General features: G+C 43.8%; 1 protein-coding gene across 1 annotated transcript in view; it reads right to left on the bottom strand.

Annotated features, from left to right (window-relative positions):
* Positions 1 to 16,498, bottom strand: part of GATB (glutamyl-tRNA amidotransferase subunit B) — an 84,824-nt gene that overhangs the window by 32,847 nt on the left and 35,479 nt on the right. The window contains exons 6-9 of the mRNA XM_007084176.3: positions 8,111 to 8,224; positions 5,922 to 6,006; positions 5,161 to 5,205; positions 3,002 to 3,191 (exon numbers count right to left, since the gene is read on the bottom strand). Of these exons, the coding sequence (XP_007084238.1) occupies positions 3,002 to 3,191; positions 5,161 to 5,205; positions 5,922 to 6,006; positions 8,111 to 8,224 (434 nt within the window). The remainder of the gene's footprint in view (positions 1 to 3,001; positions 3,192 to 5,160; positions 5,206 to 5,921; positions 6,007 to 8,110; positions 8,225 to 16,498) is intronic.

Genomic DNA, 16,498 nt, shown 5'->3' with positions numbered 1-16,498 from the left:
TGAAAGATGGTTCATTAGATTTGTGCATCCGCCCTTCTCAGCAATCTGTTGTGTTTCTGATGAAGGCAGGAAAAAACATGAACATATCATTTTCGGGTCTGAGTAACGCAGCTTTCAATGATTACAAAGTCATAAAGAGCTCAGGATGCCTACTTTCAGGAAAACAATTTGCCTGACTCATTCTCTTTCCATTGCTTTTAAGTTCTCTTTGCGCTCATCTTGGGAATTTCAAGGGCTGGCCCTTTAAAAAACAACGAATCACCTAATACATTAGCTGCAAGCTATACAAATAAGCATATTTTTAAGCTATTGAAAGACGAGTCCCGTCAAAACTGGCTCAAAAATCACCTCCTTCTTGAAGTTTTTCCCTTTTGTTCTGATCAAGGTAATCACTGCCTCCCCGGGCTTCCATCCTGCATTATGCATCTATTGGTTAGCTGCTTAGCTGTGTCATGTGTGTGTGTATACATATAAACTCTCGGAAAGCAAAGAAACACTTTTTTTTTTAATCTCTGCCTCTGAGTACCCACTACATAGGAGATGCAAGAGAAAATAAAAGTGGTGAACTGAAGAGATGAAAGGTGGGTTCCCCTAAACAGGAACTTAAACTATGAAAACATACACCCACTCACCAGGCATCCCTCAGCCTTTATTCAAGGCCTCGTGTGAAGGACACACGAGTGGAGCCTGGGTCAGAAACATGAACAAGAAAACCTCCCTGCCCTCAGAGGACTTCTTTCAGTAAGGGACGGCAGACGCTCCCCACCATCACATGCTTGTCGGAGGCCAAGTGTGACAATGCTAGAGAGATGCTCTTCAAAGGGAGTGTATATTTGCAGTCCGTGCCTTGGAGAGAAATAGCCATAATCTTTTTTTTTTTTTAATTTTTTTTTTTTTAACGTTTATTTATTTTTGGGACAGAGAGAGACAGAGCATGAATGGGGGAGGGCCAGAGAGAGAGGGAGACACAGAATCGGAAGCAGGCTCCAGGCTCTGAGCCATCAGCCCAGAGCCCGATGCGGGGCTCGAACTCACGAACCGCGAGATCGTGACCGGAGTCGAAGTCGGACGCTCAACTGACTGAGCCACCAGGCGCCCCAAAATAGCCATAATCTTGAGAGGAGTTTCCGAGAGATCTTTTCACCTCTCTTATAAAGGAAGTTGATATACAAAAATATCTTTTAACATTATATTTAGTGGATTCCTTTCTAAAATCGCAGTTGTGAGCAAAGAAATGGCCAAGAGAAGCCTGGGAGGTTCAGGTGGTTAAGCATCTGACTTCAATTCAGGTCATGATCTCATGGTTTGTGGGTTCGAGCCCTGTGCTGGGCTCTGGGCTGACAGCTCAGAGCCTGGAGCCTGCTTTGGATTCTGTGTCTACCTTGCTCTCTGCCCCTCCCCCGTTTGTGCCATCTCTGTCTCTCAAAAATGAATAAAAGTTAAAAAAATTCTTTTTTAAATGGCCAAGAAACCTAGGTTCTTCATTTGCTACCTCCAAGGGCTGCCTGTGTTCACCTGGTGGAAGGCCAAATAAAGAGAGGTAGCAGATGTCTTTGAGGCTAAGACCCAGTAGGCTCCATCCCAGTCCTCCTGTCCCCTGTGTAATCTGACAGTTGTAAAATGCAGAACCAGAACGTGGCATTTCGTATTTAGTCCGGTGGGCTGGAAATTCAAGTGATCAGATGTTGGGGAAGATGGACAGGACTAAAACTCAGTTTGGTTATGTCAACCTAGGGAAAAATACTTGAGTTGTAAGAGGTTTCAGATCAAAAGCTGTTCTGTCCAAGATGCTAACTGATTCACACAAAGATCTGGCATTAAGCACTGCTGATGCGCTAATCTGTGCTGAGGAACAGCGAATGAGAGGGTGACAGAGCCTTTGCCTGCAAGGCACTGAACAAGTCACACTATGAAATAATTAAAATCTAGCACCGCAACCATCACAGAGTTATGGCTAAGACACAATGTCAGCCCATGGCAGACAGTGGTCACCTCTGCCTGGAGTATGAAAAAATATCTGCGCATACCTAATCATTACCGGGAGGAAAAGAGGAGTTTTCACGTGAGATTCTCCAGGAAGTTTTCCTATTAGCTGATTTATAAAGAGAGAGCTGTTCACTCAACAAATATCCACTTGCCAACCCTGTACCAGAAACGGCAGGGCTGCTGTTACTGAAGTATATAAATATGTGCATTCCAGCATCCCTATGTAGTTATTATTGGTTAATTAAAATCCAAAAATCCAGAGTCTGTGCAGACTCCGCTGCTCCAAAAGCTAAAGTGTGGCATATCCCCAGTGCCTGAACCGTGCAGCAGCAAAACTTCATACTTCCTAACAGGCACGCAGGGGACAACTGTGACAAAACCCTACCCTCACTGAGGCTGTATCACTTTAATGTTGCCATGACAAAGAAAACAGCAAAGCCCCGGGCAGCTTTGAAAAGAATGGAAAATCCCTAAGCAGGTCTCAGTGGTGTCAGATTCTCTAACAGCCCCTTAAGATGCATCTTCAAGCCTCAAAGGGCCGATACTTTTAGTCGGAGTTTTCAACGTTTCGTGTGGAATAAACGTTTTTCTTCTACAATTGGAGAAACAGCTGGCTGGCTTTTGAGAACCGAACTTCCTGCCAGACCCTGTCATGGTTCAATACTGCTAGACATCTAGAAACCCTATACATTGATTTTCTTTTGTCCTGCGGACACATGGGAAAACATTCATCCATAACATTTGGACTGTCTTCAAGAAGCATCCACGGCTGCTGTGAGCAGCTGTTCATTTCTACACAGAAGAAATGACTGACGCGAGATTCTGCTTCATCTTCTGGTTTTTTGAGGAGTATTTACCATAAAGGGTGGTGAGCAAAGGTTATCGCACCTTGTCCTTCTCAGAAGCATCTATTGTACAACTGAAGCAACCTGCCTGCTCCACTCAGAGCCCACAGTGTAGAGCATTACCCTAAACTGCTGAGCTGGGTTTATTTTAGCCTCTGATCAATACCTACCAGTAAGGCGAAGCTGTGTTCTGGCAGTATCCCATACTGTTGAATGAGCTTCTCTCGGGTCTCACTGGGGAGCTCAGGGAGCTGCTCCCGAATCCGGTCAATGTTGATCACTTGCTGCGGGTCTGCACCAGCAGGCAGAGATGCAGTGTCATAGAGCAGCAGGGGAGGAAGGTTGGGTTCGGGCATAAACCTAGGCACAGAGAGGAAATGGGGTCTGACTCGGAAGTGTTTCGTTTAACGGGAAAAAACCCCTATCATCAAAAGTTTCATGTTTAGCTGCCGTGTTAAAATTGCCAATATCTTCGAATGTCCCATAATATCAATTCTCCCTGTTTCCCAGGAAGGAGTCTTTGGACAAGTGTATTCTACAGGTCAAGACCACCAGATCTGCCAGCGTCCATGCTTATAAATGAATGATGAGCGAAAAAGCACCACGCAGGGTTGATGCCACACTGCGATTTCTAATTGTAGATAAAGTACATATTCATAAAGACATAGGTTGCGAAAAACAGGACCAAATGAGAACAATCTACTTATTAGGCAGAAAAAAAGACTTTCCCTCATTTAAAAATTCTATTTTTTTAGCAGTATCTGTGAAATAAATGAAAAGTCAAAGAAAAAGAAAACCTTGAGACGTGGAAGAAATCAATAAGATTTTGCCTAAATAAAATGTAGAAGCTATTGGGGAGGGAGGGACGAGTAAGCGGGGCACAGGGGATTTTCAGGACAGTGAAACTATCCTCTAGGACACTGTAACAGTAGATGTACGTCATTATACATTTGCTCAAAACCCACAGAACATACAACATAAAGAGTGAACCCTAATGTAAACTATAGACTTTAGTTAATAATAAAATCTCAATATCAGTTCATCAATTATAGCAAATGTACTGTACCAGTGTGTTTAGTGAGTGTTCAACATTTCCTGGGGAATAGATGCAAATCACACAGCAACGCAAGATGCTGTCAGGGGAAACTGTGGGGGGTGACGTGGAGCACACGGTACATGCCAAGGAGCATACGGGACCTCTCTGCTGCACCATTGCATATAATGTCTTTCCCTCTGTTGTATTCCAGCATCCAACATTTTCTCTCTGCTTATACTTGTCAAAGGGCTTACGTAGAAGCAGGATAATGCAGAGCAAATGGCGGCGCCATGGTGATAGATCAGCCGTGCAAACAACCCATCACCTCAATGCCAAATCTGTGCTGTGAATCAGCCTGACTTCCGATGGCAAGAGGAAAGCCAAAGGGAGGCTTCCTGAATCCCGCCTATTAACCTGAGGGGTTCAGCCAAAGCCACTAGCTGACCTAAAAGCCAAACTCCACGCTGATTAAGAAAGCAGCACAAACAGAGTAGGGCGGCAACACTGGAGAACAAACAAGCTCTTGGGAAGAACAGGTTGAACTGAGAAGATCACAGTGATTCAAACAATCTCGACTTTGACAGACAGGAGAGGAGCCCTTCAGGGGAGGTTCACTCTAAGGGTTTAGGAGTTTCTTTCCCACATCACAGTGCTACTTCTGTTCAAGATGCTTGTCATCGACAGCAAGAGCTGCACTTCCTGCATTTTGTGGAGGAACAGTGGGCTGACCTCAACAACTTTGTCGCTTAAAACCTCAATCTTTCAAATCTGCTAAACTCAGTGGGGGAAAAAACAAAAGGTTCAATTTACCTTAAGCCTGTCCTTATTTCTGGATCTCATATTAAGTACAACTTGTTTAGTTTATCAATTAAATAGCATCACCTGAGATACGAAGGGAAATGCCACTGACATATGCATCTCTTTTTTCCTCCATATCTTCTCAAGGATCTTCAGTGTGTTACTTTATCTATCACTGAATATAAGAACATCCTAGGCCCCATCCTCAACTGCCACCCTCTTAGCTCAACAACTCTCACACAGAGGTGAGTCAACAGTGTCTTCCAACAGTTGAATTTCGTCAAATCAGGCACTCTGAGGCTACCAAAAGAAGAAAACATTCTTTCTCTCAGTATACACATAAAATAGGAAGTCCAGATTTTCCATCATGCAACAATACAAACACAAAGTGGTTCTTAAAAACTATCCAGGATCATTATGGTACTCTGCGAGTGGATTTGAAATACGCCCCTGACCCCAAACATGTAATGGTACTTTGACAAGAGGAGTAACCACCTGTAGTCTTGTTTTCCTTCTTTGTCTCTCATCGGTACGGTGCACCTATGACAGTTAAATAAGAAAACGTTACACAAACATTGCGTGCAGCACCGCCTAACATATGTGCAAAGGGAAATGGGTTACCCCTATCAATAAGAGCCACGGGCAAATTCAAGCTCTTTCACCTTCTTTGGCAGACACTTACGTGACTCCATGAAAAAATTATATTAATGGAAGAGAAATATTTAGATTAACTAAAAAAAGAGAGAAGAAATTGCTTCAATGTTTCCGGCTTCTAGCCAGCTCAAACTCTCATCTTCTGAGCTTTTTTCGGTCTCTTGCTAAAAGCACAAAATCCTCAAAATTCGGAGTCAGAATATCAGAGTCAAAGTTATCAAAACAAAGCAAAACAAAACAAAGGACACCTCTGTAACCAACCCTAAGCTTTCTTTACCTCTAGCTTGAACTGGTAGAGCTTAAGTCTGATAGAATTTAAGGAAGTAGAAAATTCTTGCCATAAAGTGGGTAAACTAGAAGCAAATGAAAGGCCAGAACATAATAAGTACTTATGTACAAGTCTGGTTCAATTTCAACCTCTTGCCAGTTCTACAGGATATTCTATCCCTGTAGCATACAGTATTCTCCCAATTGCACTAGTGAGAAAAGCATTCACGCAGAGAAGCTAAGTACCTTCTTCAAGGTCACAGGGCTTGCCTGTGGTGAGCCTGGATTGGAGCCCCACCCAGCTGTGTTCAAGATGTTTGTCAATGCAAACTCACCCTAGCTTGTAGTCAAATGAGCGAGTTTCATTGAGAATTTCACATCCATTCTCAAGTTCGTTGATTTGTCTCTGAATTTCATAGTCTAAGAAAAACATAGTAATTTAGTACCATATTTTGATTCCTTTAATCCAATCAAGCAATAATTAGAAATCTTTTTCAATCTTCAAGTCAAAAATAATCAAGAGAGTTGTTCATAATAATTCTTCCCTGATAGGCTATATTTTCTCATTGCAATCATAGGATAATGGTGCCGGAAAGGGCCTTTTAGGAAGTTCTGCTTCCTCACTTTCTGAGAAAACTCAGGTTCATGGTGACCCAGTCCAGTTTACAGCTCTTGGTAGAAGAAGGGTTAGGACCAATATCTAGGCCAACTAACTCCAGATCAGGGACCGCTGCCAATCAAGAGTTCTTATCCAGGGATCCATGGACAGACTTCAAGAGGTTCTGGTACCTCCTGAAATTATACACAAAATGTGGGTGTGTGCATTTGTACATTTTTTGGAGACAGAGTCCAGAATTTTCATAGGTATCTATGACCCCACATGATTAAGAGCCACTGCTCTATGCCATGCTCCCTCACCACCAAACCAGGCAGACTGTGGTAAGCAAAACACAGCCACAACTCTTAAGCTTCTTTCTGAAAGCAGCTTAAGCCTCCCCTTTACTCCCCACACCATCATATACCACTTTCCCGCACCCGAATCCAAACTTTTTTACCTGAGCTGACAAGCAGCAGCAACACCAAAATGTGTCAGTTTCTGCTCCCCATCTCCCCCACTGAGATGATAACTACTAGGCATGATGTAGGGAGAAACGTGGGGTGGAAAAATCATGGGCTTGGAGAATTAAGCCCATCATAGTAAATCTGAGGTTCTTCCGGTCCGAGTGAGAACACAGGCAGAATTCTGTCTCGGGAGCTCCTTTGTAAATCATTACGGATAAACCTACCTAAAATCTTGCTGCTTGTTTTTTTAGGTTGCGTCACAACCTCCTAGAATAATGAGTTCCAGAACACTTACTATTCACAGGGTGAGGCGGAGCTTTCTTCTATTTTTGCCAAGCTTCCCCTTCATAACACTGCGCTGTAAGGGTTTCCCTGACCCAAACCTTTCATGGCTTCATAAACATGGACTGTATCTCCTTTTAGAGACAGAAGAGTCCCACCTCTTTGGTCTATCTTCATGTGGGAACCTTCCCTTACCCCTTTTCCTTGAGTAAGTTATCCCCCTTGACCATTAGGATGCCATTTTTCTGAAAATTTGTACTTACAGTATCTTCGTTGAGGCTGATCATTTCAGGTTCAGGATAAGGTTTCACACAAGACTAGAGAATCTCTGCTCTATTGTTTCCAATGCTTTTCTCAACAAGACCCAAGACTCTACTCAACACACAGCAATGTATCCAGATAGCTTGTGCTCTGTGCATCCTTGAAGGAATGCACTTTAAACTCAATCCCTCCCTACATTCTCTCTTCCTCTACAGATACTTTTGGTTTTAAAGAATATTTTAGGCCTCTCAGATGTCTTCACAGTCAGCAATGTCACGGGACTGTATGAGCTCCAATAAGACCAAAATTTGACTATATAGGCACATGCAATCTATTAGTAAAAATAGTAAGAAGCAGAAAAATATATTGACCAGTGAGGTCAAATTATGGCCAATGTATAATGAATAAACATGACTTTATAAAGTTCATGCAGGTCAGAAAGAATGTGGTAAACGGAAAAAAAAGAGTTACAGTATTTTGCAGACCCTCCCATAAAAAGTATCCTCCCTTTGAATCTGCTTTGAATCAAATGTGCTGGAAGAGAGAGACACTATAGGAGTTCTAGAGCTTAGGACTCAAGAAGCCTTGAGGCCTCTGCCTTCATTCCCCTAGAATGCCCATTGCCAAACAAGAAAGTCCAGGCTAGGCAAGCGAATGAAGAAGGACCACAAGGAAAGAGAAGCCTAGCAGACCTCTAGCACCAAGGTGTTGATATGTGAGTGGCGTCGTCTTAGACCCTCTGTTTCAGCCGAGGTGCCAGCTTCCACAGCCTCATGAATGAGGTGAGGCAGGATCTAATCAGTAGAATTGTGAAAATTGAAATGGTGACTGTATAAGCCACGAAGGTTTGGGGTGGCTTGTTACAAAGCAATAGATAATGGATACAAAAGGAAGATTAAAAGTAATAGCTGACGTTCACCTATTGCTCTGGCCAGGAACCTGGCACTGTTGAGATTCTTCACTTCAGTTCGAACGCCCAAAGGCTCCCCAGGATGATGCACAGATATGTTGGCATCCACTCTTAACTGGCCCTCTGGAAGGAGAGAAAAAAGACAACTCTTTAGAAATTCTTTGAGGCAACGTGGTCTTTTGAAGTCTCCTGGCAAGTAATATTTAATTCCACTTGCTGTTTAGTCAGTTATGGCAACCCAAGTTTAGAGAAGGTATGGTTGGTCCCAAAGCTCTTCTGCCCACTTATGAGAATTACAGTCCTAAGGCATCTGAGGTGTGAGCTTATGTGTGCGTGCATATCTGTACGCCCCTGTGCACATGCAGAAGACAGGAGAAATTTTGGAGGTACCAGATGCAGAAATCTAATTTTTTGCCAAATAAGAAAAACAACACTGTCAAAATGGAAAATTACTCTGTAGTTTTATCCTGAGTTTTTATCCAAAGTGTGAGAGCTCAGCTGGCAGGAAGGCACTAGAAATGATCATCTGATAACCCTGCACAGCTCTCCAATGGAAGGTGGATTTCCAACAGTGATTCCAGGAGATCCATAAGGGAGTCTTTGAGATTTTACAGCTGAAGGGCAAATACCAGAAACCTGGGCTTTTCCCCTCCTCCTTCCTCTGGGTACTGCAATCATCTCTTCTTTCCACAAACAGGACTCTGAACCCTCCCTGATTGCTGTCAGGATTTGCTGCAGCAGACAGTGCTGTTATGAAGGGGTGAGTCTGTGGAGGAACCGGAGGGGGCTACCTCCCTCCTGGAAGGCCCTTCTCTGACCCAGAAAGCCCCTTCAGATAAGGAGCAATAACCCCTAAGGAAGCAGGTGGTTTGTGGAGAGGACTGAGAGGCCCTTGAGGAGGAGACAGAGACAAAATCCTAAGACAAATAGGTAGATGAAAATAAAAAACAATCGCATTTTATACCCTACGAAGTAAAACTCAGATTCTCTATTCTCCAGTTTCGTTTACAATATTCAAAACTGAATAGAACGTGAGGGCAAAATGCTGGATTTTTATTTTCCTAGGCAGGTTCTTAAATTTAAAAAGGACGTGCCAAACCTGAGGGCTGTGATGGGCTGAATCAAGAAATTCATTTTCCAAGACTCCACAGCAAAAGCATATTAAAATAATGAAACAGGATACATAAATTCCATGCCAAGAAATTCCATGGTCTTAGTCTCTGTTGCTCCCCCAAATGCTGATGTGGGGCTCAACCTCCTGCAAGCTTGAGACCACTGGCCACCCACTGCCTGCCCTACTCTCTCCACTTGTTCCCCCAGAACAAAGGATGAGCTCCCCCACTCTGCGACCCCAAGTGCCACCCACGCTGACCGTCAGGGAAAAAGGTGCTTTCAGCTCAGAAATTAATCTATGTCTCTAGCACGGACTTCTCAACATTTTGGACAATCTGTGCCTCCTTGAAGGTCAAGAAGTCCCAACTATTCCTGACGTTAGACTCGTGGTCTAGGAAACCTGAAGTCATCTACACTGCCTCCGTTTTCTTTTCTTGTTACGTCCAAACTGACAACTAGATCCTGTCACTTCTTCTCTCCCAACCCCCCTCACATCTGTCACTTCCTCTCTATTTCCACTGCGGCCACCCTCGCCGGAGGGCTCGGAACTTCAGACCGGGTTTCAGAATCACATCCCGACTTGTAGTTCAGCAACCCCTCCTTGTCCAGTCACCCACAATGTGGCTATGACTTTCATCTTGCTACGATGTGGCTTTCATCATTTTCTCTGCTTGCTCATGTGCAGGACCAGCTCCTGCTGGACCATCTTGTCTCCTCTGCTTGGTACTGAAGAGCCGTCATCCAGTCTTGGCTGACGCGACCCACATTTTCTCTGCTACTCAGACCATGAGAACGCTTTCCTCCAGTCAGGGAAGCTTTCTGCATAGGAGACCCTGCCCACTCCACTGGCTCCTGCACGTCCTCTTTATCACTATTACTGTCCCTTCTTCAGCCTCTGCTCATCCCCCAAGATCCCACTTAAGTGTTACCACTTCTCCTCCTAGAAGCTCTCATCAATAAGCTTGCCTCCGCTGGTGGCTCCTCTGAATTATTAGAATATACACGGTCAATACCATAGAACTTAGCACATGACTGCAGTCTGTTTTGAATTAATCTTGTCCTTAGGACCGAAATGGAAGTCTCTTCAGGACTGTCCCTGGATTTCAAATCCTCACCCACCCTCCTTCCCAAGAACATCATTCTTTCAGCTGCCTCCTCTCTCCCACATCAGTCAACCCCCTTGCTTTCTCGGCAGTACTTCTAGTAGAGACACACGCGGAAAGTCTCTCTCCCGGAAAACAAAAACAAACCAAACAAAGCACAAACCCTAGTCCCTTGAACCCCATTTGCTTTCCATCAGTTACTAAGCTGGCTCTCTGCTTTCCTTTCCAGCAAATCCTCTCCCACAGGTTTTGCTTGCTTGTTGCACATCTTGTCTCTACCATCTCACCTCCTGTTCACTCCTAAACCTTCTTCAGTCTGGCTTCTGTCCCCGCCTGTCTGAAAATTCCTCGCTAAAGTCACCAGCAACCTCCTGGCTGCCAAATGCAGTGGACACAGGACCTGTTCTGTCTCCCCTTGCTGGACACTCCAGAAGCATGCAACATACCGACTAATCCTTCCTTCTTCAACTACCTTCCTCTCTCAGCTGCCGTGACCTTATATGCTCTTGGCTTCCCTCCTACCTCTCTGGACACTCTACTTGGATTTCGTCTGCTGGTATTTTCTTCCCCATCTAATTCAGGACCCTCTTCTTGCACTCTCTCTGGAGGGGTATATAGTTATAAATACCACCAATGTGCTGCTAAGTCCTAAATTTCTCTCTTCTGCCCAGACCTCTACTCTGAGCCCCACCCTTACCTCCACCTGACACTTCCACTTGGAGATCTCACAGATATTTCACTTTCCAGAACTAAATCCCGATTTCCCCTCCACAAATATGCTCATCTTCATCTTCCCAGTTTCAGCCAACAGCACCACCTAGCTCCTCAAGCTTCTTTGAAGGTATCCTTGATTTCTTCCTGCCCCTTGATTTCCACACCAGCCTGTTAACAAATCCCATTATTTGTAAAATCCACCTTGAATCTACTCAGCTTGATCTCTCCATCTTTCCTGACGCCACCCTGTCCAAAACAGCATCATCTTTCATCTGGTCTACTATAAGAGCTTCTTTCCTGGTCTCTTTGCTTCTACTCCTACTCATCTGAAATCCACTTTCAACACAGCAGCCAGAGTGGTTTTCTACAACGTTCTTCAGACTCTGTCATTCCCTTACTTAAAAGCCCTTCAATGACTTCCCACTGCATTTGGGATGAAGTACAAATTTCTTCTCATTATTGGTAATCTATCCCTTGTCTACTCTTTTCAGTCTTATTTGATGCCATTGTCTTTTTCACTGCCATATTCAGAATCTAGAGCTGGATCTGGCAGAAAGTAACTGTTCAATAAATTAATACCTTGTTGGAGAAGCCAGAACTCTGGCATTTTCCTGAGCAATGAGTAAGCAGACTGGTTACTGTCTCACAAGAAGCTCCTGATAAGTTCTCAACTTCTGTCTGAATAGGACTGATCTACAGCTGGAATCATCTGAAAGGCCTATTCAGCTCAGAGGAAAACTTCTAAAGTATGCTGAGCTGTGCTCAACCAAATCTCACTTCTTGGGAAACAACTTTTTTTTTGAACTCAGGGAACCCTGAGTGGGACTTCATCCGCTTTTAAAAATGGCACCATCTTTTGCAATTTAGAATTTTAACTTGGATAAGGAACAAGAGCATGAATTCCAGTCTCTCCCGGCGAAGGCCATGCTACATAAATGTCTGAGAGGAATCATTTAGTATCCTGCAGTGTTGAAAGAGAGTCCACTAGCCTGGATTCAAATATAGTATCAAGCATTAACAAAAGACATTCTATCCAGTGAAGACAAAACACCTTTTAAACAAATTAAGTTAAATTGCCTCCAGTGCACAAAAGCCTTACCAGTCAGGTTTACCTCAATGCATTCTGCAGCACTGAGTGAGGGGCCTTCATTCACACATCATGAGAGCGTTATCAAGCTCGATTTGTGCCCTCCAGAAACAGAGATTTGTAACAGCAAAACTAAAAAAACGATACCACTGAGCACAGTGATATGGTGCAGTTACATATTTTTTTTCTAAGAACACATTCACACATCAGAAATATACCATCAGGACAGAAAACTGTTTCTGTAAACAGCAGGGGCCTGAGGATTTAGAGAGGTCTGTTAAGCTATCTCATTCTGATCACTGGATGCTCTCCAGGACTTAAATAACAAGTTCTGACACACACACACACACACACACACACACACACACTGACCAAATTTTATTGAACATATTTCACAAAGCTTATGTACCCAAAGTGAGTGGTGGTTCTGTAAAAGCAACAGTACTTACTATCATTAATAAAAGCACCTAACGTTTACCGAGCACATGCTACTTGTCAGTGCTTGTGAGAAGTTTTATACACTTTATCACATTCATTTCCTACGATGCAGCTTTAGATGAAGCCGCTTAGACACCCTTTGGGCATCTCAAACTTCACATACCCAAGATGGAATTCCAGATTTTCTCCCTTGTCTTCCATGTCTCAGTGCGCAGTGACACCACACCCAGCTGTCCAGCCCTATGTGATGACCTTTCCCTTTCCATACACAAGTATCTGGGGACTCGCTTCATAAATGTGGAAAGTGAGGCTCAGAGAAATCAAAACCCCTTGCGCAGGTTCTTTCGGCCACCAGAGGCAGGACAGGGCCCCAACCCAGGGCTGGGACCTTAGCATCCTCAGCACCCACGCTCTGCCATCCTGCCTCTCTAAGGTGTCATCTATGGCTGTGACACTGTCGTGGCTGCCTCTAGGACGCAGTGCGATGCGGGGTTTAGAGAAAGGGCTCCTGGGCTCAGACACACCTGGGCTCAAATCCCAGCTCAGTCACTTCTTGTGAGCCTTGGGCAAATACCACGACCTCTCTAAACCTCAGCCTCTTCACCTATACAACAGGCGTGACAGCACCTATCTCTCAGGAATGCCGTAAAGTTTAAACGAGATGGTAATTTTTAAAAATGCTTAGTGAGCTGATGAGCACAGGCTAGCTGTTCAAAATGGCAGACATTATCACTGAAACCATGTCAAATGTCTACTTCAGTGCACACTCAACTCTACAGATGGCTTTGAGGATCTCAACAGTGGCAAATGTCCACTGAGAAGGAAATGACTTCAGGAACCCAGGCTGAGCTGACCCATGCTCATTAGCAAAACTATCAGGAACTCACTGAATCACAGTCCGAGCAACTGAAGCTTCATTCCAAAAGCACCCTGGGGGTCCACTGGTCCCTTCTAGGGTGGTCCTCAGTTCTCAGACTGCAGTCTCCAATGCCAGCATAGTGGTCCTACGGTGGTGGGGCAGAAGAAGGATCAAAGGGGTTGGGGCTGATAAAATACTAACAGCACAAAAAGCTGGACCCCTGCAGACTCTATGCGGACCTTCCCTCCCCATAGCACTCAGAACAGCCGCAGCCGCTCTGCTGCTGTGCTAGGGGCAAAGCTGCTGGATTTGTATTTAAAAGCAACAAACAGTGTCACAACAAATGAGATTTAATGAACCCTCTCAGCTGTCACCGACTGATGAGTTCTTGCCGTTATGGTTTATCTCTTGGCAAGGACCCAGATGGGACTATTTCTCAGCTAACAGGTGGTCCGTTTATTATTCCATAGGTTTGCTAGGAATCACAGTTATTTTGAGGAAGAACGGAATAATAAAATTTTTTTAAGTGATAGAGAATCAACACTTAGTGCATAAATGGATAACCATCCAACCTGCCCATATTTCATTTATGTTCTGTGGGTAAAAAAGCAGCGTGAACCATAAATCTGAAATGGAGAGTTCTCTTACCCTACAACAGAGCCTCGCTTCTATAAAGCCAAGTTGTAGGCAGACTCATGTAGCTGTGTTTTTCCAGTGTTTAGCTTAAAGTAGATACTAAATAGGCAAGTTCTGTCTTCAAATTCAACTTGTATGGGGCTCCAATGTTACAGTTTGTTTCTTGTAACATGTTCTCTGTGACAAATGTGGCGTTACAATTTCAGAAGTCCTTTTGTAACACACAAATATAATGTGGGACATCAAAAGGTTGGTAAATAGTATTATAAACCAACAAGGAGATGAATCATCATCCTCAAATGGTATTTACTGGCATCCACTGTGACTACTTTCTGATGGTTAATTTTATGGGTCAACTTGACAGAGTCACGAAGTACCCAGATATTTGGTTAAACGGTATTCTGGGTGTGTCTGTGAGCTGCTTCTGGAGGAGAGAACATTTGAATTGGTAGACTGAATAAAGCAGACTGCCTTTGCCATTGTGGGTAGGCCTCATTCAATCTGCTGGAGGCCTGAGGAGAACAAAAGGTAGAGGAGGGGGCAACTTGCTCTCTCTGCCTGACTGTCGTGGAGCCGGGGTACTGGTCTCCTCCAGCCTTCGGATTCAGCCTCACACTGGAACTTCCACCACCGGCTCTCCTGGTTCTCGGGCCTTCAGACTTGGTCTGGAACTATACTACCAGCCCTCCTGCAGCCTGCTGACTACAGATCATGGGACTGCTGGGCCTCCATAATCACATCAGCCAGTTCCTTAGAATAAATCTCCTCATTTATAAACATACATACATATGACATTCACGTGCACATATACACACATCCTATTGGTTCTGTCTCACTGGAGTACTCTAATACACTACTGAACTATGAATTAACAACTGTATATGCAGAATCTGTATCTTTTCTCCACTCCTGCCTTTCTCTACTCAAGGAATGCTGAGTGGCAAGAGTTTTGTTTAAAGCCCCTGGGAACAGAAAATAGAGGGCAATCATGGGCGAGGCTAGCTTTTGGTGACTTAAGGGCAGGAGGAGCACCTGGGCGGTTCAGCTGATCCAGCATCCCACTCTTGATTTCGGCTCAGGTCATGATCTCACAGTGTGTGAGTTTGAGCTCCACATCAGTCTCCATGCTGACAGCACAGCACGAAGTCTGCTTGGGATTCACTCTCCTTTTCTCTCTGCCTTCCCCCAGCTTGCATGCATTCTCTCTCTCCCTCTCTTTCAAAATAAATAAATAAAGTTTAAAAAAAAAAAAAAAAAGGAGTGCTAGGAAGGGGCCATGAGAGGAACCATTAAGAAATTGAGTTTGACCAAAATTTGTAATCTTTATTTATTTTTTTTGAGAGAGAGACAGACAGACAGACAGTGAGGTGGGGAGGGGCAGGGGGAGAGGTGGAGGGAGAATTTTAAGCAGGTTCCACGCCCAGCCCAGGGCCTGATGCTAGGCTGGACCTCACAACCCTGCGATCATGACCTGAGCTGAAATCAAGAGACAGACGCTTAACTGACTGAGCCACCCAGGTGCCCCCCAAACTTGTAATCTTTATATCCAATTTGCAAACACTTAAAACATACATTTTGCTTGGTCCCAATGGCACAGGTGTTTCTTTTGTTTGATTTCCTACTACATTTCTAATGAACTTGATATTATCCCAAAGTTCAAATATTTTGAAATCATAACTTTGCCTTATACTTGATGTAATTAGGCTCCAGCTGTAGTTGGATGAAAATTCTACAAAATGAAAGACACAAATAAAAATCATCAAGTAGCAACTAAGTGCTACCTGCACAGACTCACAAACTAAGAGCTATTCTGGAAAATATAATGTCTTCTGAGAAAGATAAAACTGTTCAAACACACTATTTCACTGACCCTAATTTTGGTGCAAAACAACATTTGGACAGAAGAAGCCAGAAGAAAGCATCTAGTCGCATCTAGTCCTTTGTGAAAGAAAGAAAGAAAGAAAAGAAAGAAAGAAAGAAAGAAAGAAAGAAAGAAAGAAAGAAAGAAAGAAAGAAAAGTCGCTCACCCCCAGTATAGCAAACCAAAACTTAAGTGCAGTTTCAGCCTCTCCCAGGACCGTGACCTTTTATCCAGTTGACCTGGAAGTTCCTGATCAACACCAGAGAGGTAATCTGCATGACAGACCCCGCCCCCCAAAGAAAGGTGACCTTACCTGAAACAATATGGTCTCTGCTATAAAACTTCCTTTATCACTCCTTTCTCTCTATAAAAGTCTTCCATTTTGTACAACTCCTTGGAGCTACTTCCTATTAGCTAGATGAGACGCTGCCTGATTCATGAATCTTTAAATAAAGCCAGTCTCATCTTCAAATTTACTCAGCTGAATTTTTTTTTTTTTTTTTTTTTTAACAACTCCTAATCTCATATTCTTGGGCTCAGTGCCTTGGTGCCGTTGCTGTTGGTGTGTTTAGTTTTGACTAGGGGC

The sequence above is a fragment of the Panthera tigris genome, chromosome B1 (genome assembly GCF_018350195.1).
Source record: "Panthera tigris isolate Pti1 chromosome B1, P.tigris_Pti1_mat1.1, whole genome shotgun sequence".
Classification (NCBI taxonomy): Eukaryota; Metazoa; Chordata; class Mammalia; order Carnivora; family Felidae; genus Panthera; species Panthera tigris.
This window is presented reverse-complemented; position numbering and strand designations above follow the sequence as displayed.